Below are 21,400 nucleotides of genomic sequence, written 5' to 3'. Positions count from 1 at the left end.
TGGAACAGATTTAGATTGTGCCCCATCTATACCTCCCATAATTTAAAAAAACCTCTGTCCAGTTTCCCATCAGCCTCTGATGCTCCAGGGAGAAAAACCCAAGTTTGTCCTCCTTGTAGCTCATATCATCCAATCCAAGCAGCAGTGATCTGCACTCTTCCTATAATGTGGTGAGCACAACTGCACACGGTACTCCAAACACAGTTTAGCTATAATTTTTTATGACTCTCCTTACTCTTATACTCAGCAGCCTTCCCAATGCTAAACACCTTCACCACCTTATCTACTCACGTAGCTACTTCCAGTGAACTATGCACCTAGATCCCAAAATCTCTCTGTATCTCAATGCCACTAATTGGTCTATCATTAACTGTATACGTTCTCTTTTTCTTTGACCTCTTAACTTCACACTTGCCTGGGTTAAACTCCATCTAACTCTTCTCTGCCTATCTGTAACAGTATTCTCTGATAGCTCCTTACACTGTCCACGACACCAGTCTTGATGTCATCCATAAAACCTATTAATCTACAGTTTCAAACAATTATTTTATATATAAGTGTGGCCTATGGTTAGGCCACACTTAGACCCCCTCCAGTTCGCCTACCAGCCCCGACTAGGAGTTGAGGATGCCATCATCTACCTGCTGAACCATGTCTACGCCCACCTGGACAAGCCGGCGAGCACTGTAAGGGTCATGTTTTTTGACTTCTCCAGTGCGTTCAACACCATCCGCCCTGCTCTGCTGGGTGAGAAGCTGACAGTGATGCAGGTGGATGCTTCCCTGGTGTCATGGATTATTGATTACCTGACTGGCAGACCACAGTCGTGAGCTTGCAACACTGTGTGTCAGACAGAGTGGTCAGCAGCACTGGGGCTCCACAGGGGACTGTCCTGTCTCCCTTTCTCTTCACCAGCTACACCTCGGACTTCAACTACAGCACAGAGTCTTGCCATCTTCAGAAGTTTTCTGATGACTCTGCCATAGTTTGATGCATCAGCAAGGGAGATGAGGCTGAGTACAGGGCTACGGTGGGAAACTTTGTCACATGGTGCGAGCAGAAACATCTGCAGCTTAATGTGAAAAAGACTAAGGAGCTGGTGGTGGACCTGAGGAGGGCTAAGGCACCGGTGACCCCTGTTTCCATCCAAGGGGTCAGTGTGGACATGGTGGAGGATTGCAAATACCTGGGGATACGAATTGACAATAAACTGGACTGGTCAAAGAACACTGAGGCTGTCTACAAGAAGGGTCAGAGCTGTCTCTATTTCCTGAGGAATCTGAGGTCCTTTAACATCTGCTGGATGATGCTGTTCTACGAGGCTGTGGTGGCCAGTGCTATCATGTTTGCTGTTGTGTGCTGGGGCAGCAGGCCGAGGGTAGCAGACACCAACAGAATCAACAAACTCATTCGTAAGGCCAGTGATGTTGTGGGGGTGGACTCTCTGACGGTGGTGTCTGAAAAGAAAATGCAGTCCAAGTTGCATGCCATCTTGGACAATGTCTACCATCCACTCCATAATGTACTGGTTAGGCACAGGAGTTCATTCAGCCAGAGACTCATTCCACCGAGATGTAACACTGAGCGTCATTCCTGCCTGTGGCCATCAAACTTTACAACTCCTCCCTCAGAGTGTCAGACACCCTGAGCCAATAGGCTGGTCCTGGACTAATTTCCACTTGGCATAATTTACTTATTATTATTTAATTATTTATGGTTTTATATTGCTATATTTCTACACAGTTCTTGGTTGATGCGACTGTAACGAAACCCAATTTCCCCCGGGATCAATAAAGTATGTCTGTCTGTATAATCACAAAAATAAACCCAGAGGTCCCAGCACCTTTCTTTACTGAGAAAGGCCTAGAGGGAAGAAGTCATCACCCTGACACAGTGGTGTCAAGAAAACAATCTCCCCCTCGATGTCACAAAAACAAAGGAGCTGGTTATGGATTACAGGAGCAATGGAGACGGACTAACCCCTATTGACATCAATGGATCTTGGGCTGAGAGGGTAAACAGCTTCAAGTTCCTTAGCATCCACATCACTGAGGGCCTCATGTGGTCTGTACACACCAGCTGTGTGGTGAAAAAGGCGTAACGGTGCCTCTTTCACCTCAGACGGTTGAGGAAGTTTGGTATCGGCCCCAAATCCTAAGAACTCTCTACAGGGGCACAATTGAGAGCATCCTGACCGGCTGCATCACTGCCTGGTATGGGAACTGTAGCTCCCTTAATCTCTGCAGAGAGTGGTGCGGACAGCCCAGCGCATCTGTAGTTGTGAACTTCCCAACAGTCAGGACATTTACAAGGACAGGTGTGTAAAAAGAACCTGCAGAATCACTGGTGACCCAAACCATCCCAACCACAATCTATTCCAGCTGCTATCCTCCAGGAAGTGGTACCGTAGCATAAAAGCCAGGACCAACAGGCTCCAGGACAGCTTCTTCCACCAGGCCGTCAGGCTGATGAACTCACGATGATTTGAGTGTACTCTATATTACACTGACTGCTTTATTTATTATAAATTACTTCGATTGCACATTTCGATGGAGACGTAACGTAAAGATTTTTACTCCTCATGTATGTGAAGGATGTAAGAAATAAAGACAATTCAATTCAATAATACCATTAGTCAGGAACACCCAGCCAGAATAATAATCTTCCACCCTCTACTCTCTTTCTTTTATGGGTTATCTAGTTCTGACTTCAAACTTGCTTTTCACCCTAGATCCCATGCACCTTCATCTCAGAGTCAACTTACTATGAAAAACCTTAGTGGATGCTTTACTAAAATGCATGTAGATAATATCTGCTGCCTTAACCTCATCAAGATCCTCAACCATTTACCAGTGGGCCATGCTTTTCCAAATGTGCACATACCTTATCACTCAGCATCCTTTCCAATAGTTTCCCTACCACTGACTCAACACTCACTGGCCTACAGTTACCTGGCTTACCTCCATTCCCTTTCTTGGACAACACTGGCTACTCTTAAGTCCCCTGGGACCCAACCTGTTGTTATTCAGAACACAAAGATCTATATCACAGTTCTGTCGAAAAATACTTTCCAAAGACGGAAAGTACTGGTTTGCTGGTTAGCCCATCAGGATTCAGTCACGCGGGAGTCATTCTTCAGAATGACAAGATTCCCTTACAGCCAACACAAATCCCCTGCATGGTTGCACCCACCCGTCTGCAGGTGATGGTGAATCTCTGGAATTCTGTGGAACTGCACAACTGGAGGGATTTAAGGATAAGGTAAGATTTCCTTTCTATCTTCTGTAGATGTGTTTTGAAAGGATGAGTTGGTTATAAGGTACTGCAGAATAAAGGAGACGAGACCTGGGCTAGATCTGCCACAGTCAGATTGACTATGGGGCAGCTAGCGGGACCAGTTGGCCTTGCTCCTGCACCAATTTTCTCACCTCCTTCTGTGTTCTTGTCTGCTTTCTAGAATGTAATGTGTGGTTAAAGGAATAGCAGAGGATATGAGGGAAATGACACTGCTTATAGACAAGCATTACTTCCAATGAGGTTTGGTCATTGATTCCACTTAAATTTTATTAATTTCTGTTGCCACCGACTAATGCACAGAAGGCCCCCAGTGCTTTAGGATTTGGCACCTTGTGGAATTTTCACACTCAGCAAAAAGGAGAAAATGCATAAAATCCTCCCTGAACTCCCCACCTGTGTCTCCATAATCATAAATAAAATGGGTAATTTTAAACTAGGTTTCATTTACTCACTGGACCTTAGTGCATAATGAAACAAACTGAGACTGAATATGGTGTAATTGATGCAATAGGAATGGAATATTATAATTTATTTGTGTGTGTTAATTATGGAATTACACACTCATTGGCTACTTTATTATGTATACCTGCTCATTATTGCATGTTAATCACCTGCTTGTTAATGATTGCAGACATGGTCAAGAGGTTCAGTTGTTCAGACCAAACATCAGAATGGGGAAGAAATGGGATCTAAGTGACTTTGACCATGAAATGACTGTTGGTATCAGACAGGGTGGTTAAAGTATCTCAGAAACTACTGATCTCCTGGGATTTTCATGCACAACAGTCTCTAGAGTTTATAGAGAATGGTGTGAGGAACAAAATACATCCAGTGAGTGGCAATTCTGCGGGAGAACACACTTTGTTAATGAGAGCGGTCAGAGGAGAATGGCCAGATTGGTTCAATCCGACAGGAAGGTGACAGTAACTCAAATAACCACATGTTACAACAGTGGTGTGCAAAAGAGCATCTCTGAACAAACAACTTGGAAACAGATTATCTACAGCAGCAGAAGACCACAAACATATGCTCACTGACCACTTTACTAGATCCAGGAAGTACTCAATAAAGTGCCCACCGAGTTTATGTCAAATGAAGAGCAAAATACTGCAGAAGCTATCAATTTGAAATAAAACCAAACTTGTTGAAAGTATTCTGCAGTTTAGGCAGTACCTGTGAACTGAGAGCACAGTTAACATTTCAAGTTAACCTTCAAAGTATTTCCAGTATTTCACACTTTTACTGTTGAAAACTGTAATCAAATGGCCTTTGGTAAAGGGTCCCCACATAAATATATTCCAAGCAATGCCCACCTCCTTTTCTAATAGCAGATTGAACATCAATGGTTCATGGTGGTCATTTCAGTCTCTGAGCAATGTTAGTACAGGAACAAGGTGGTGATCTTCATGTGATGCCTGTAGTTTCAGGGCCAGCAACGGCAATGCCCCAACAGTTACTGCTATCAACACCTCTAACCCTGCCCCTCAAAGATGAAACATATTGCAATTAATTCCAGCACTGATCTGCTTCTAACAGAACTCTGCTGGGAAAGAAGACATTCACCTGGTTGGCGTTGATGAGGAGTTTTCCACTCTATCGTGAATGGCCGAGCTCCCTCCGAAACTTGACACTTAAGGGTCACATCATTGCCTTCAATTTCTGTAACATCCCGTGGCCCAGGCATTATAACAGGTAACTGGTCCCCTACAGCGCAATACATAAAAATATAAAGTTAGTTATGAGGGGTATAAATAGGGTGAATGCATGCAGGCTTTTCCTCCCGAAGTTGGATGAGACCAGAACTAGAAGCCATAGGTTTAGAGTAAAAGGTGAAATGCTTAAAAGGAATCTGAAGGGGAGCTTCTTTACTCAGAGAATGGTGCAAGCGTGGAATGAGTTACCAGCAGAAATGGTAGATACGGGATGAATTGTAACATCTAAGAGGTAAAGAACATAGGTACATGGATGGGAAGGGGAAAGAGGGTTTGGTCCTGGTGCAGGTAGAGAGGACTATGCAGAAGCAAAGTCAGCATGGATAAATGAGCTAAAGGGTGTGTTTCTGTGTTGATGTAGCCTGAGACTCTATATGCTAACTGCTGGAGTTTAATAAAAATTTACAAACTCTCTGTACTGGAAAGATGATGAATTTCCATCTCCACGTCATGACAAATGCACCTGGGCTACTGAGTAATGAATTGGAAAATCTGTGGCCAAGCGACAGCCGGCAAAATCAACAAGTAGCAATGAGAAATGCAACCAAATCATTTTTTCCTGTCTGATGAAGTTCGGGTCCATTACTTTCAGACAGAAGTCTCTTTAACTCTAAAGCTGAGTCATATAATAAACCACGACTACCCCTTCCCCCATCCCTGTTCTTACCCAAATGCCCTGCCAAGTTTTCTCTTCATATATTTATCATATTCCCTTCTGAATTTTACGACTGAACCTGCTTCCCCTAGCTTCTGAAGCACCAGGTTAAAGATCATGATAATTCCCTCCAGGTAAAAATGTCTGCACATGTTGCTTATTCGTTTTGTCACAGTTGCTTCCCTGGCAAGCACAAGAATGGTGCTATACAGAGCAGAAGCATTGCATTTTACCACATTCATATCAGCTACTGCAGCATGACACTGGTCCTACTGACATGCATTATTAGATCCATAGTCTCCAATGCCTTGGTAATTCAAATGTCGTCAATATGTGAGTTAATACCTTAGTATTCTTTTCTTTACATCACGGAAGAAGGTATGTCATGTCTCCAATTTGCATCCCCTTATGCATTCCCCCCTTGACTTTTTTCTCTCACGTGCTTACCATCCCCATCCATTGCCCAACAACCTATCACAGAGCAATTTACAATGGTTAGTTAACCTAGTAACTAGCAAGACTTTGAGATATGAGATGAAACTCATGGTTGAACCCAGCCGTGACCCAGCAATTCTATCAGCTGCATCACTGTGCCTCCCTTACTTACTATTTCAATATCATAAGACCAAAAGTCATAGGAGCCCATCGAGTCTGCTCCACCATCCTTCAAAATGGCTAGATTATTATCCCTCTCAATCCCATACTCCATAACCTTTGACGCCCTGTCTAAACAATCTCCAATTTAAATATATTCAATGACTTAGCCTCCACAGCTGAAGTGGGAATGAACTCCACAGATTTATCATCCTCTGGCTCAAGAAATGCCTCCTCATCTTTGTTCTAAATGGATGTCCCTCTGTAATGAGGCTGTGCTCTTTGGTCCTAGAAACACCCTTTCCACATCTATTCTAGGTATTTTAATATTCACTAAGTTTCAATCAGATCCACTCCCTTTCTTCTGAACTCCAGTGGGTACAGGTCAGAGACATCAAATGCTCCTCATACATGGGAAACCCTAGGTAATTTCTCAGGTAAGGACATGCTCGACACAGCAAAGGGCCTGTATTGTGCTGTAGGTTTTCTATGTTCTACATTAAACCTTTGATTCCCAGAATCATTCTCATTCTCCAACTATCTTTGTACCATCTGCAAACTTGGCCACAGAGCCATCAATTCCATCATTCAAATCACTAACATATAATGTAAAAAGAGGTGGTCTTAATAATGACCCCAGCAGAACACCATGAGTCACCAGCAGCCAATCAGAAAATGCCCCCTTTATCCCACTTTTTGCCTTCTGCCATAATCTTCTATCCATGAACCTCCTCCACTGCCAGCACATCTTTTCTCAGATAAAGGGCCCAAAACTGCTCACAATACTTCAAGTGCAGTCCGACCAATGCATCAGCACAGTTTCAGCACATCCATTCTGAGATACGGAGCCCAAACCTGCTCACAATGCTCTAAGTGAGGCCTCACCTGTGCTTTATAAGGTTTCAACATTACATTCTTGCTTCTGTATTCTAGTCCACTTGAAATGAATGCTAACATTGCAAATGCCTTCCTTACCCCTCACTCAACCTGCAAGTTAACCTTTAGGGAAAATCTTGCCCGATATACCTGTTGGAATGTTCTGAAGAAATAACAAGCAAGATAGATAGAGAATTGGTTGATGTTGTGTACTTGGATTTTCAGAAAGCCTTTGACAAGGTGCCACACATGAGGCTGTTTGGCAAGCTATGAGCCCAGTAAATATTCTAGCATGGACATAGCAGTAGCTGATTGGTAGGAGACAAAGATGGGAATAAAGAGAGCCTTTTCTGGTTGGCTGCCTGTGATTAGTGGCATTCCACAGGGGTCTGTGTTGGGAATGATTCATTTTACTTTATATGTCAATGATTTGGTTGACAGAATTCACACAAAATGCTGGTGGAACACAACAGGCCAGGCAGCATCTGTAGGGAGCAGAGCTGTCGACATTTCGGGCCAAGACCCTTCGTCAGGACTAACCGAAAGGAAAGATAGTAAGAGATTTGAAAGTAGTGGGGAGAGGGGGAAATGCGAAATGATCATGATCCTTTCCCTTCTCTGTATCACTTTCACCAATCACCTTTCCAGCTCTTAGCTTCATCCCACCCCCTCCGGTCTTCTTCAGAAGGACCTTGAGAAATTAGGAGAATAGACAAAGAAATAACATATGGAATATAGTGTTGGGAAGTGTATGGTCATGTACTTTGGTTGAATAGATAAATAGTTGACTGTTTTCTGATTGGAGAGAATATATAAAAAACTGAAACAGAAAGGAACTTTGGAGTCCTTGTGCAGGATTCCCTAAAGGTTAATTTGCAATTTGAGACTGTGGTGAGGGAGGCAAATGCAATGTTAGCATTCATTTCAAGAGAACTAGAATATAAAAGCAAGAATGTAATGTTGAAACCTTATAAAGCACAGGTGAGGCCTCACTTAGAGCATTGTGAGCAGGTTTGGGCTCCGTATCTCAGAATGGATGTGCTGAAACTGGAGAGGGTTCAAAGGAGGTTCACAAAAATTATTTCAAGATTGAATGGCTTATTATATGAAGAGCATTTCATAGTTCTTGGCCTGTATTCACTAGAATTTATAGGAACGATGGGTGACCTCATTGAAACCTATTGAATAGTGAAAGGCCTTGTGTACATGGAGAGGATGTTTCCTACGGTGAGAGTGTCGAAAACAAGAGGACACAGCCTCCAAATAGAGGGGCATCCTTTTAGAATGGAGATGAGGAGGAATGCTTTTAGCTAGAGAGTGGTGAATCTGTGTAACTTGTTGTCACAGGGAACTGTGGAGGCCAAGTCTTTATGTATATTTAAGGGAGAGGTTGATAGATTCTTGATTGGTCAGGGCATGAAGAGATATGGGTAGAAGGCAGGAGATTAGGGCTGAGAGGGAAAGGAATCAGCCATGATGACGTGGTGGCCTATTTCTGTTCCCATGGAAATAGACAACTGAAGTTCTGGGTTGTGGCCCTTCAACTGGATGCCACCAGGTAGATGGTGGTGTGTTTTCCAGCCATCACTGGCATTGCTTATCTTTTTATATCTGTTAGTTACTTAAAACTTGGGTGTACAAGGTAAAATTTCAAAATTTTGCAAATGACATGGCAGATGAGAAAGTACAGCAAATAGCAAGGAGGATGGCAATAGACTGGTGGAGTGATGTACAATGAGTAAAAGAATAGACTTGGCTAATGGACCAGTTTTAAAAGGTGTGCGAGAAAAGTAAAGGAATCCAGATGCATATGGGTATAAACCCTTGTAAGTGAGACGGCCTATAGTAACCGGTGGTAAAGCATTTGCAGTCCTGGCCAACATAAACTTCTTGAAATGAATGACCTCCGTAGTACACCTCTATGATTCTACAGATCTGTGAGTAACTGGTTTCCAATTCATTTTGAATCTTTAATTAAACCCCTTTCAGTCCCTAAGTAAACCTCTAACCTTTACAATCATTTAAAGCTGTGCATCCCATGATAAAAGTAATTGTAGTTTGCTGGACTTTGATGAGAATATTTTAAAACACATTCTGTGCTCTTCAAAGTAACTACAATTCAACACTACTGATTTAGTTTTGATGTGCTTTTGGGGGGGTTTGTGAAGTCTATTCGCAACAACAAATCACAGTCTGTGATGAAACTCTGCTTAACAACAGTAAACTCTGCTTCCCATTTAGCCCGAAACAGGGCCAAACAATAAAAATGGTGAAATCAGGAGGTGACAAATCAAGCAAAAGTGAAAGAGCAATGATTAGGTTACGTACTGGATGAGGTGGAGATGAGCAAGACTGGAAACGTCAGTTGTTCCATTCCAAAGATGTTTTCAGCACGGCAGACATAATCCCCAACATCTTCAGGAGTCACCTGCAGAATCCGCAGTACCGACCCCTCCACCTGTTCACCAGAAGGAAAAGCACAAGGGTTTGCCACACTGAGCTTCCTTTGCAACAAACACACTCCCACTGAATGGTGCCAACAGTTTCTGAGTACTGGGTTGTTATGCAGATAAGTTTGAGGTGGTTCATTTTGGTAGGTCAAATATGATGGCAGAACATAGCATTAATGTGAAGACTCTTAGCAGTCTGGAGGATCAGAAGAATCTTGTGGTCTGAGTCCATGGGACACTCAAAACTGCTGTGCAGGTTGACTCTGTGGTTAAGAAGGCAAACAGTGCATTGGCCTTCATCAATCATGGGATTGAGTTTAAGAGCCAAGAGGTAATGTTGCAGCTATATTGGACCCTGGTCAGACCCCACTTGGAGTACTGTGCTCAGTTCTGGTCATCTCACTACAGGAAGGATGTGGAAGTCATAGAAAGGGTGCAGAGATTTACAAGGATGTTGCCTGGATTGGGGAGCATGCCTTATGAGAATATGTTGAGTGAACTCGGCCTTTTCTCCTTGGAGCAGCAGAGGATGAGAGGTGACCTGATAGAGGTGTATAAGATGATGAAAGGCATTGATCGTGTGGATTGTCAGAGGCTATTTCTCAGGGCTGAAATGGCTAGCACAAGAGAGCACAGCTTTAAGATGTTTGGAAGTAGGTACAGAAGAGATGTCAGGGTAATTTTTTTATGCAGAGAGTGGTGAGTGCATGGAATGGGCTGCCGGCGATGGTGGTGGAGGCGGATACAATCGGGTCTTTTACCAGACTCCTGGGTTGGTACATGGAGCTTAGAGAAATAGAGGGCTATGGGTAACCCTAGTAATTTCTAAGGACATGTTTGGCACAGCTTTGTGTGCTGAAGGGCCTGTATTGTGCGGTAGGTTTTCTATGTTTCAATATTAAATAAAGAAATAATTGTTCAGAGCTCTTCACCATCAGTTCAGAGGGGTATGTTCATCTCTACACTGCATTGTACCTCAATCTTCTAACATTTGGCATTTATTTCAGAGTGAAACAAGGCAAGTTCCTGTGCTGTCTGGTTGGAGAGCAGCAACAGCACAAGTATTGCTCACTGTTCAATGAGTGGAATCACACTAACGCAGCTTTCCCACTTAATTGTCACAGTCACAAGCGGTACAAGAATCCATGGAATACTAAACTACAAAATTCATCCGGAGAACTTAACAAAAGAACAACAGGTTTCAAAAGCTTTTGTTATTGATAAAGTATGATTGCACTGATTCACATTTCACTATTAAGTTATTTGTTGATATTTTGCCTTATTTCACTTGTTTTAATTTTCAATTTGCAGAACTCCAACCAATTAAAATAAAATCTCATCTTCCTTGACAATGAAATGCTGTTATTTGCACATTCTTTCAGAATAAATGGAATTCAGAGCTCATTGCCACCATTTGAAGTTGAGGCCAGATGTTGGGGTGTGTGAATACATGGTTGGTTACCAGGGGCACCACATGGGATTGACCAGAGGAGGGGACTCTGAGCAAATTGTGGGTTGGATGTTCTGTTTATGTCTCTGATAATAATCCAAAGGTATAGTGCAGGTTGTCACAATTTCATACCTGATGTCTATCGGTGAGAGGACCTGTCAACTTGTACCATGTGATCATGGGCTCTGGCTGCCCTGTGACCTGGCAATGTAACTCCAGCATGCCTCCTTCTCTTACCGAGGTGGGTGTGGGCTGCTCTCTCACTATTGGTGGACCTTCATAGTCTGTAGAGAAGAGATTCAGAAGAGTTATCAAAATTTGGAAAAATCAAGACACTCTCATTGGCTGAACTGAACTGAATGAGGTCAACATAACCAACAGCAATTGGTGCCAAAGTGAGGGCTGGCCCGTAGCATCGATGTTTCAAATTGTATTTGTTAAATTTATCACCTCTGGACCATCTCATACTTCAATGCTCTGTTGACATCTGCCAACACTGAACTAGGTAGAACTTAAATTCAGCAAAAGGTTTGCATATCAGGACCATGGATTAAAGAGGAACCTTCCATTTTCAGGTCAACTCTCTGAGTGACCGGCAGAAACACAGCGCCAAGAAATTGCTCTCCTTCTTGTAACCATGGTGAACTGAAACTAACCATTTTCTGGCTAAGTGCAAAGTTCTTAGAAAATTCCCTTTTTTTAAATAAAAATCACAAATGTTTAATTACAACTCCTCAAAATTGGTTTTAAGCAAACATCTTGCATCTGTTGGTCTCTACTACCCAGCTGACATGTCAGGTCTAAAAAACGTTGCTCTCCTTTGATCAAAAGTGTTTTCATTTAATTCTGCTTAAATTTCAGGAATGCAAATGTGATCCAGTGTCTATAAGCAAATACTGAGACCTAAAAATTTGATGGCATTATACTTATGATGCCAAGTAATACATTTATGTACAAGTAATACATCATACATTTATGATGGCTGTTACATCCAATACAGCAGCAGAGTGTGGAAAATTAATGTAACCTTAACTGCACTGCCCAATATGTCAGTAAAGGCAGGGAAATGAACACAAGGGCCAGAAGCTGAAACAGCTATTCATTCCCTATGTTACATTGGTCAGCATTAAGAGTGGTGAGATCAAAGGACCTTGCCAAGCACACGTGACTAGAGTGACAGATTACGTACAGGATGGTGTGGAGCTGACCGAGACGGAGAATTTGACCTCCTGCATTCCAAGGGCGTTTTCGGCACGGCAGATGTAATCCCCAGTGTCAGCGGGACTCACGTGAAGGATGCGCAGCACGGGACCCTGCACCTGAAGCAGCAAGAGAAAAATCACTCACACTGGGTCCAGTGCCCATGCATGCGCTGGGCACCTCAATACACAAGGCTGATTTGTTTATTGTTTACATTGGTTCCAAATGGAGATTGCAGCAACACACTGTTGCACTGTGCTTTAAAAGACCAAGTCCTCTTCCTCTGTATTCAGCACTCAAATATTAATAATTAGGTACCACTCCAGAAGCAAACAAATGCATCCAGAGATAATCCAAAGGTCAATAGGTGGCTAAAGTTTAAAAGGAAGCAAAATAATTACTTGGCTTGTCTTATTTGGCAGTAGTAACTTGAATCAGAAAATTCAAAAGGACCTTATAGGAGCAGAGGAGGTCATTTAGCCTCTCAGACCATCCCTGCTATCCATCCTGATTATCTACCCTGTGCCAGTTCCTCAAGTGCTCATCTTCCAAGTATTTATCCAGTTCTCTGGCATCTGGCCTCCACCCCACTCTGGAGTAGAGAATTCCAGGAAAATTAGAGAATGAGAAGAATTTCCTATGCACCTTCATTTTAAAAGTTTGTCCCTTACCGTGTAACTATTTTCCCTGTTCAAGACCTTTCCACTTGTGGAACAAACTCAACATCTACTCTATCAACGCCCCTTGGCATCTTCGGTGTTGCAAGATGATCATGAAAAAGATTCTTTTAAACTCCTAAGAAGGGTTTCCCTCTGTGTTGTTAAGGCTGTCAGCCAAGGGCTCAGCGCTGTTGTGTGCTCACAGCAAAGAACAGACCCCAAGTTGAAGGTTACTATTATTGCCCGCATAAAAGCTCCACCACAGGTTGCTACAAGCACCCTTGTAGGAAATAATGTGGTTCTGCCTTGACCCTGTCACTTGATCTCCATGACAGGTTCTCTCATCCCCTCCCCCAACACACACTCACTGCCATTGTAGTTGTTGCCTCCAGTTACAACCTGGTGGTTGCCTTCTTCCTGCATTAATTCCATGAAGTACATAGAACAAGCACAGTGCAGCAACATGCTCTTTGGCCCATCTCGTTGTGCTTACTAATTAAATAGTTTAACTAATCCCTTCTGCCTACATAGTGCTGATATCCCTCCATTTCCTGTGCATTCATGTGCCAGGAGACACAAATGCCTGTATCTTATTTGCCTCTGTCACCACCCCTGGCAGCACATTCAAGACACCCACCACTCTGTGCAAAAAAAACTTGCCCTGCATATCTCTTTTGACCTTACCCCCTCTCACTGTCTAAGTGCAAGTCTGTAACACATATCAGCATCCCTCCCTTCTCCAACACTTCAATACATTATCTGCCACAGAATAACAACCATCTCATCACTTGAAGATCGAACACAATCCCACTTGGATCTTTCTTCAACAAGTTCCTTCATTCTACCATGAAATAATGAACTATAAATCCCACACATTTGGATTTGGATTAAGTAACATCTGAAGAGGAAGCTCACTGTCACTCACAACCTTGATTTACCTGGTGATTGGTTGTTAGACCACCCGTCCTGTACCATGTGACCCTGGGTTCCGGTTGTCCAGTGGCCTGGCAGTGTAACTCCAGCATTTCTCCAACTGTTATTTTGTCAGGAGAGGAGTAAACCCTCACTTTGGGAGCTGTTCCATGTGCTGTGGTGTGGGTGGAGAGCAGAAGAGGAATTTAATGGAAAAATATACCAAAAAAAAAGACAGCAGTGAAGCTGGATCCAATTGAAGTGCAGATACACTTCTTGGCTTCATCATGGACAATTTTTATCCCTCCTGGCTCGAACATCTACTACCTAAATACAACAGCATCCATCTGTGTACTTTTCACCTTCAGTCGCTGCTCTGAGCTTTGCACCTGCAAACAAGCCATGTGAGGGAAGAGTTAACATGCTCACATGAAAGACCTCAAATCCTAAAAAAGCAAGGGTTGAACCTACTGTGAGTTGAAAGGTCATACTTTACTCTTGCAGATTCAGTTAGGAATTGTAGAGGATGTGCATCGAAACAGGGATCTCAGACTTGCTGTAGGTGCAGTCTGCGAATCTGTTAGTGTTCTCATCCAGGAAGAAACCGAACTTGCTGAGAATCCCCCAGCACTTATTTATGTTGGCATTAACGTTTCTGATAACTTACATTATTACAGGCAATTTTTTCTAAAATATTCAATTAACTTTTTTATTTTTGGACTTTTTATTTCAATTCCACAGTTCTGAATATTTCTAAGGTTTGGGGATGGATATGATACCCTCCTCAAAGAGCAAAACTGTAGGAAACAAGAAAGCATGAAATTCTAACTCATTTCCTCACTTATCAACTGTCACGTCCAAAATATTCCACATTTCTTTTCAATGTAGGAAGTAGTTTAGTCCATGGAATCTATGCAGCCTCAACAGCAGTCCTCTTCTCCCACTAATTCTACTCACACAGCATTCAAATTACGAAGTAAATTTACTAACAATGTCATAAACACAAGAGTTTTTGCAGCTGCTAGAAATCCAGAACACACACACACAATGCTGGAGGAACTCAGCAGGTTGGCTGTATCTATGAAAGTGAATAAACAGTTGACATTTTGGGCCAAGACCCCTCAACAGGACTGGAAGGAAGGGGGAAATATGCCAGAATGAAAAGGTGGGGGAAGGGAAGGGGAACAACTTAGAAGGTGATAGGTGAGTGGAAAAAGTCAAGGGCTAGAGAAGGAGGAAATGATAGGAGAGGAGAGGAGAGTGGACACTGGGAAAAAGGGAAGAAAGAGGGGCACCAGGGGGAGGTGATAGGCGAGTGAGAAGTGGTAAGAGACCAGACTGGGGAATAGAAAAAGAAGAAAGGGGGAAAGGAAAAGAAAAAAAATGACCAGAAGAAGAAATCAATGCTCATGTCACCAGGTAGGAGGCTCAAACCTCCTCCTCTCCTATCATATTGCAGCCATTCAGAAAAAAAGGGAATATAATAGTTTTATGGAAAAAGTGTATATGAACAAATATTGACAAACAGCCAATATGCAAATAAAAATAATACTGAGAATAAGGGCTGTAAAGAGTCTTTGTAAGTGAATCCATACAGTGTAGTGGTGAATGAAGCACTCCACATGGACTCAGGACCCTGGTAGTTCTAGTGAACATAGGTCAAATAATGGGCACAGATTTGAAATATTTTTCTCCTTAAATATTGCTTTAATTGATCTATGAGGTGGGCTCCTTCCTTCTATAGCACTCTATTAAATTGTCTCTTCAAAGACCTCCGAAACTTGGTTCACAACATTTAAAGCTGAGCACAGATGCAGTCAGAACTTGGTTATAAGGTCAATAACAGTTGGTGCAAATCAAAAATTTTGGAGAATAACAGGTAACATACTTGTCAAAGTGATGGAGACGGAGAATCTGACCTCCTGCATTCCAAGGACATTTTCAGCGCGGCAGATGTAATCCCCAACGTCCGCGGGAGTCACGTGAAGGATGCGCAGCACGGGACCTTGCACCTGCAGCAGTAAGAGGAAAATCAGAGCCTCTGTCATTCACACTAGGTTAGACTGGGTCAAGTTCTCAGGAATACAGAGCAGAGTTTGTTCCCTACCTGGTGATTGCTGGTTAGAGAGCTGCCTGTCCGGTACCATGTGATCCTGGGCTGTGGGTGTCCTGTGACCTGACAATGCAACTCCACCATTTCTCCCTCGGTTACAGAGGTGGGAGAGGGGTAAACCATCACAGTCGGGGGCCGACTTTCTGCTGTGGGAGGGTGGAGATGAGAATGAGTCAAGCAGATTCAAAAGTGTATGATATAGCTTTTGTTAGTTACACAGGAAGAGTCTGCAAATCAACCCCTCAAACTTGCTTGCAAATCAATATCATGGCTGATTCAATCTAGGCCACAATACTGTTGGCCATGGAGGAGTTAAAATATGGAAGAAACTGACAAACACAAATGGGTCAAGGACAGTAGAAGCAGACAAACCTATTGTCTTAGTTCTTGTTATGAGGTCAAAGAAATATAGGCTGCCATTTTGTGAAGCTGCTCTGCATCCTCCATTTTGTGAACTGAAGTTGCTTGGCTTGATCAATGTTTAAAGCAAACTAAATGATGCTCTAGGTAATTTGCTGGACTAGAGATCATTTCCAAATAAGAAGTTATTTGTGAGATGTTCTTTGGTTAGCTATAACATGCAGGTTTGTGATTGGTGGAGTCTGTGTCTGCCCTGAGTTATTCGAGCTGATTATTGATTTAAAACAAAGATCCATAAAGAGCCATAAATTACCAGTTGTGACTTGTAGAAGGCGACAATAAATGGATGCTGGCTTGGACCAGAGCCAAAAAGGTGTTGTAAATCAGTCAGATGACCCATAGCCAATAAAGTGAAATGCAACATTTGAACTAGTAAGGAATTAATTTAAAGCAGAGGCTTCAAGTAGAGATAAATTTGAAGATTCATCATCAAAAGAAAAAACTCCCATGCCAGGGGCTAGGAGAAGAAGGATCAATCATCTGGCCAACAGGAGATCCCTAGTTTGGTGTTTTAAATTGGAAAAATATTCTGAGTGAGTATTGATATGAAGAAGAGAGTAGATCTCATGGTTGGATCAACAAGGTTACATTGTTGCTTGTACAGAGACAATAAAAAGTGTTTGCTTCAATTCAGATTTGCCTTGTGAGTTTCCTAACTTAGTTCCATTGGTGAATGGTCAACATATTTTGGTGTCCCTGGATGGGCTAAAAAAAAAAACAACAGAGGTGTGGAACCCTAGTTTTGAGTTGAACCACCACTAGGTCAGGATATTAAAATGGGACAAAGAAAGTACCAGAAGAACCCGGGGGTTTGGGGGTTTGGAGGATTGGAAAATGGCCCGATTATGAGGAACGGATTGAGATTGGAGGGTCAGGTGCCCTGGGGGGAATGCATTGTGGAAAACAGTTAGTGAAAAGAAATCAAATAAATTACAAGAGATTTAAAAAAAGCTGTTATAGTGGGATATACGTGGGAAAATCTAAATGAAGTGAAGAGAGGGAAACATATTGGCAGAGGAATTGTGTTTATGTAGGGAAGAGTTAGAGAGAGAGAGAGAGAAAAGAGCTGAAAAGAGGGGGAAAGAAAATGAAATGTTGAGGGAGCAGGGTCAGGTGAATTTGATACATGACTCAGTTTCAGGCTCAGTGTGAATGTGTAATGAGAGAAAATGAGAAAAGAAGAGGAATGGAAAGTGTTAAGTACAAAAATAGAGGAATGGAAAAGTCAGTGTCAGGATTTACGGACTGTTATGAATGTTGTGCAAAAATTGGCCGCTGAGAAGAAAGGCAGTACCGATCACACAAGTATTTAAAACAGGTCAAAAAGCTGCAAAGTTAATTCTCAGCTCATAGAGGGATGATAAGTGCATTTTAAATCTGGCTGTTGAAGAACAAACACTGTCTTAGCTAGCAGTAAATGTGGTAACATAAGGAAAATGTCACCATCCAATGCAGTGATTTACAGATCAATAACAGGGCTTATTTAGATGTGTACCTACCGCTCTTCCTCCTACCTTTCACTTTACTGCACAGCTGGACAGAATTATTAACCATAATGCAGCTACTATTAGACAATGGGACGAGTGATCCAAGTTATTAAAGATCATGCGGATTTAGCTAATGATGTTTTCGAGTAAGGCTTGGAACTGGGGTCTGAATGTTAATGTACATCCTTGATTCATATTATTTCACATGCAGTTATTGTTCTGCTCTTTGTTCTAACAGTAATTCGATGTATTTTCCCAAGTGTTTATTGATGCAACTTAACCAACTTAAGTGTTTGTGTGCTAAATACCATTTTGAATCTCTTTTTGGTGACTTTGCCTGATTTCATGCCATAATGTTGCCTGTAAGTATTATTAATTGTTGTTATATCAGAATCAGGTTTATTATCATCGGTATTTGTCATGAAATTTGTTAACTTAGCAGTAGCAGTTCAATGCAATATGTAATACAGAAGGAAAAAATAATAAATAAATAAATTGCAATACATGTATATAGAATAGATTTAAAAACATGCAAAAACAGGAATATTCTATATTAAAATAGTGAGGTAGTGTTCAAGGGTTCAATGTCCATTTACGAGTCGGATGGCAGAGGGGAAGAAGCTGTTCCTGAATCGCTGAGTGTGTGCCTTCAGGCTTCTGTACCTCCTAAATGCTTGATACCATAATTAGGAAGATTTTTTTTTCACATTTCTTTTATATGTTTTTGCATTGATAATATTTGTTTAAATATGCCAGCTATTTGATATAGTTTGATATGCTTACAGTCTATGGTATTTTGTTAGTATCGTTATCAGTATTATTTGATGCAGTCATGAATGCTGGTGTTCCTTTTGTACTGTATTCACTCAGACATATAAACAGCAGTATGAGCCCCAGAATTTTCTGTGGATCCAAAGGTTGATGAGTGGTCAACAATATTATTTTTCCAATTGTCTATCCATAGACGTTGTGGAAGGACACACCAAGACATTAATTTCATGATGATTACAACTTGGAAAACTGTGATTTAGGATTAACCAGGGAAGCTAACATAGGCATTCCAAGATTATTCCCCCCACTCTCTTTTGAAACGCCGCATGCAATTACATATATTTCAATTGGAACCCACACAAATAATAGTGAAATTGGCAACAATTTATTAGATATAGCCTTATTAGGGGTTGTGCACAGGCCACATTCAAAATGATTTTATGTTGCTCCTGCCAAGAACTACATTCATCACTTATTTTGTTATTGTACAGACTATTGGGGAAAATGTCAGACCTAATCAGACACCCCCTATGGCAGTACCAGCTACACAGTATCTGTCAAATGTAGGAGTGCGTGGTGAGCATAAGCAATCCCCTGTGTGGATACTTCCCATAATATCACAGATTCAGACTCCATCTAACCCTTTCCTCCTACTCAGTCCATAATATACCATTACTTAAAACAACATGCCTGGCACCATCTGCCCCCTTTTTACTCTCACTCCTTAACTCTCACTATCCTTCACCCACATGTTCCCGCATTGGCATTCCTCCCCCTCCACTCGATTCCAATTGCTCATTGTATCCCTTCTCAACTGGACCCACCCATCAGCAACAAGCCCCTTCCCCACTCTTTTACACTGGCTGGCAAACATCAACACTCTTATTTCTGATGCAGGCTCATGATTGGAAATATTAACTATTCCACTCTCTTCACATATGCTGCCCAATGTGCTAAGAAAGCGTAAGTGTCCAGAGACAGATTATTTGATAAGCAAAATTCCTGTTGTGCACAATTTCACCTGGATATGATCACCAGTACGGATAAAACCACCTTAATATGTGATATACTAATGACAAAGAGGTAGCAATAGATCCAATTCCTGGGTATTGGTCTGATTGGGTAATTTGCCATTAGCTCTGTGATCTGTAAGCTTCCTTTAAAAGCCCAAATAGAATCACATCAGAGATTTCTTGGAATCCCAAGTTAGCAACATCCTTTGGACAGTTCTCACCTTTTCAATTCCCTCCTCCAAGATTAGGCATGCTGATGTATTATTTGCTGCAGCCAATTTCCTGATAATGATTTCACTTGTAAATGATGAGCAGTATGATCTAACCCAGCAAAATTGCTCGACCAGAACATTTGTAAATGAAACAAAAAAGAACACTAATGGAGCCAATGTCTTGGCTGCAGATTTGAAATGCTTTCACTCCTTACGTAATCCCTGAGATGGGCTCCTTCCTTTATAATAGTCTTTAATATTTAAATTGTTTCTGGGAAGACAGGGAACCTTGTTTGTGCAAACCTTGGTTATAATGTTCAGGGGTACAGTTTGTGCAACCGAAGGTTTTGGAGAATGATGGTAACGTACATGTTGAAGTGATGGAGACAGAAAATTTGATTTCCTGCATTCCAAGAACATTTTCAGCACGGCAGATGTAATCCCCAGTGTCAGCAGGAGTCATGTGAAGGATGCGCAGCATGGGACCTTGCACCTGAAGCAATAAGAGGAAAATCAGAGCCTCTGTCATTCACACTGGGTTAGACTGGGTCGAGTTCTCAGGAATACAGAGCAGAGTTTGTTCCCTACCTGGTGATTGCTGGTTAGAGAGCTGCCCGTCCGGTACCATGTGATCCTGGGCTGTGGGTGTCCTGTGACCTGGCAATGCAACTCCACCATTTCTCCCTCGGTTACAGAGGTGGGAGAGGGGTAAACCATCACGGTCGGGGGCTGACTTTGTGCTGTGGGAAGGTGGAGATGAGATTGAGACAGGTGGATCAAAGTGGACAACGTGGATTCTTTTTGTTACATTAGAGTACAAGGAACAGGATGAGGAGAAGGTGAAATGGCAGTTCAAGCCTGCTCTCCATTTCAGTAAGACCGTGCTCAACCTTGGCCTCAGTTCCATTTGCTTGTGTCCTCTTCATAACCATCAATTCTTCTGTAAGTTCACATATCAATGAATGCCCACCAACACATTCCATGAATCTGCCTCCACTGCCCCCGGAAATGGAGAATTCCAATTCACTTACATTGCATGAGGAAATTCCATCTCACTTCAGTCTGGACTAGTGTGACTCCTTATTCTGAAACTATTCTCCCTGTTCTAGAATCTTTGACTAGAGGAAACACCCTTGTACAAATCCACACTGCTAATGTGCAGAATTTACATTCTGTATCCTTTTCATGGTTCTCATCAACCTTCATGCATGAGATGGGACATCACTGACAATGCCAGTGTTTACTGTCCATCTTTAATTGTCCTTAAATCAGAGAGACAATCAAAAGTTAACCACATCAATCACATTGGAATTGCATTTTTTTTCTGTTATTGATATTTACAATAATCTGTTGCTTTACTATCACTGTTGTCAATTCTAGTTTTTTATGCTCCAGTTTTGCTGAACTAATTGAATTTATGCCCCACAAGTGCCATGGTAGAAGCCAAACATGTCTCTGGATCAAAGCTCTGGACTTAGAGATACCAGGCACAAGCCATGATACATTAACAATCATGTCTCATGGCCACAATTCAAGTGCTGGGGTTTCAACCTCTTGCTAAATGTTGCAGCATGAGCTT

General features: G+C 42.0%; 1 protein-coding gene across 3 annotated transcripts in view; it reads right to left on the bottom strand.

Annotated features, from left to right (window-relative positions):
* Positions 1-21,400, bottom strand: part of hspg2 (heparan sulfate proteoglycan 2) — a 521,654-nt gene that overhangs the window by 103,632 nt on the left and 396,622 nt on the right. For all 3 annotated transcript variants that reach the window (XM_059951673.1, XM_059951675.1, XM_059951674.1), the window contains 9 exons: positions 20,410-20,561; positions 20,191-20,314; positions 15,913-16,064; positions 15,694-15,817; positions 13,832-13,980; positions 12,224-12,353; positions 11,167-11,318; positions 9,463-9,592; positions 4,861-5,001 (listed from right to left, as the gene is read on the bottom strand). In XM_059951673.1, coding sequence (XP_059807656.1) covers positions 4,861-5,001; positions 9,463-9,592; positions 11,167-11,318; positions 12,224-12,353; positions 13,832-13,980; positions 15,694-15,817; positions 15,913-16,064; positions 20,191-20,314; positions 20,410-20,561 — 1,254 coding nt within the window. The remainder of the gene's footprint in view (positions 1-4,860; positions 5,002-9,462; positions 9,593-11,166; positions 11,319-12,223; positions 12,354-13,831; positions 13,981-15,693; positions 15,818-15,912; positions 16,065-20,190; positions 20,315-20,409; positions 20,562-21,400) is intronic.

The sequence above is a fragment of the Hypanus sabinus genome, chromosome 27 (genome assembly GCF_030144855.1).
Source record: "Hypanus sabinus isolate sHypSab1 chromosome 27, sHypSab1.hap1, whole genome shotgun sequence".
NCBI lineage: Eukaryota > Metazoa > Chordata > Chondrichthyes > Myliobatiformes > Dasyatidae > Hypanus > Hypanus sabinus.
Note: the sequence above shows the minus strand (reverse complement) of the source record. Positions and strands in the feature narration are given on the sequence as shown.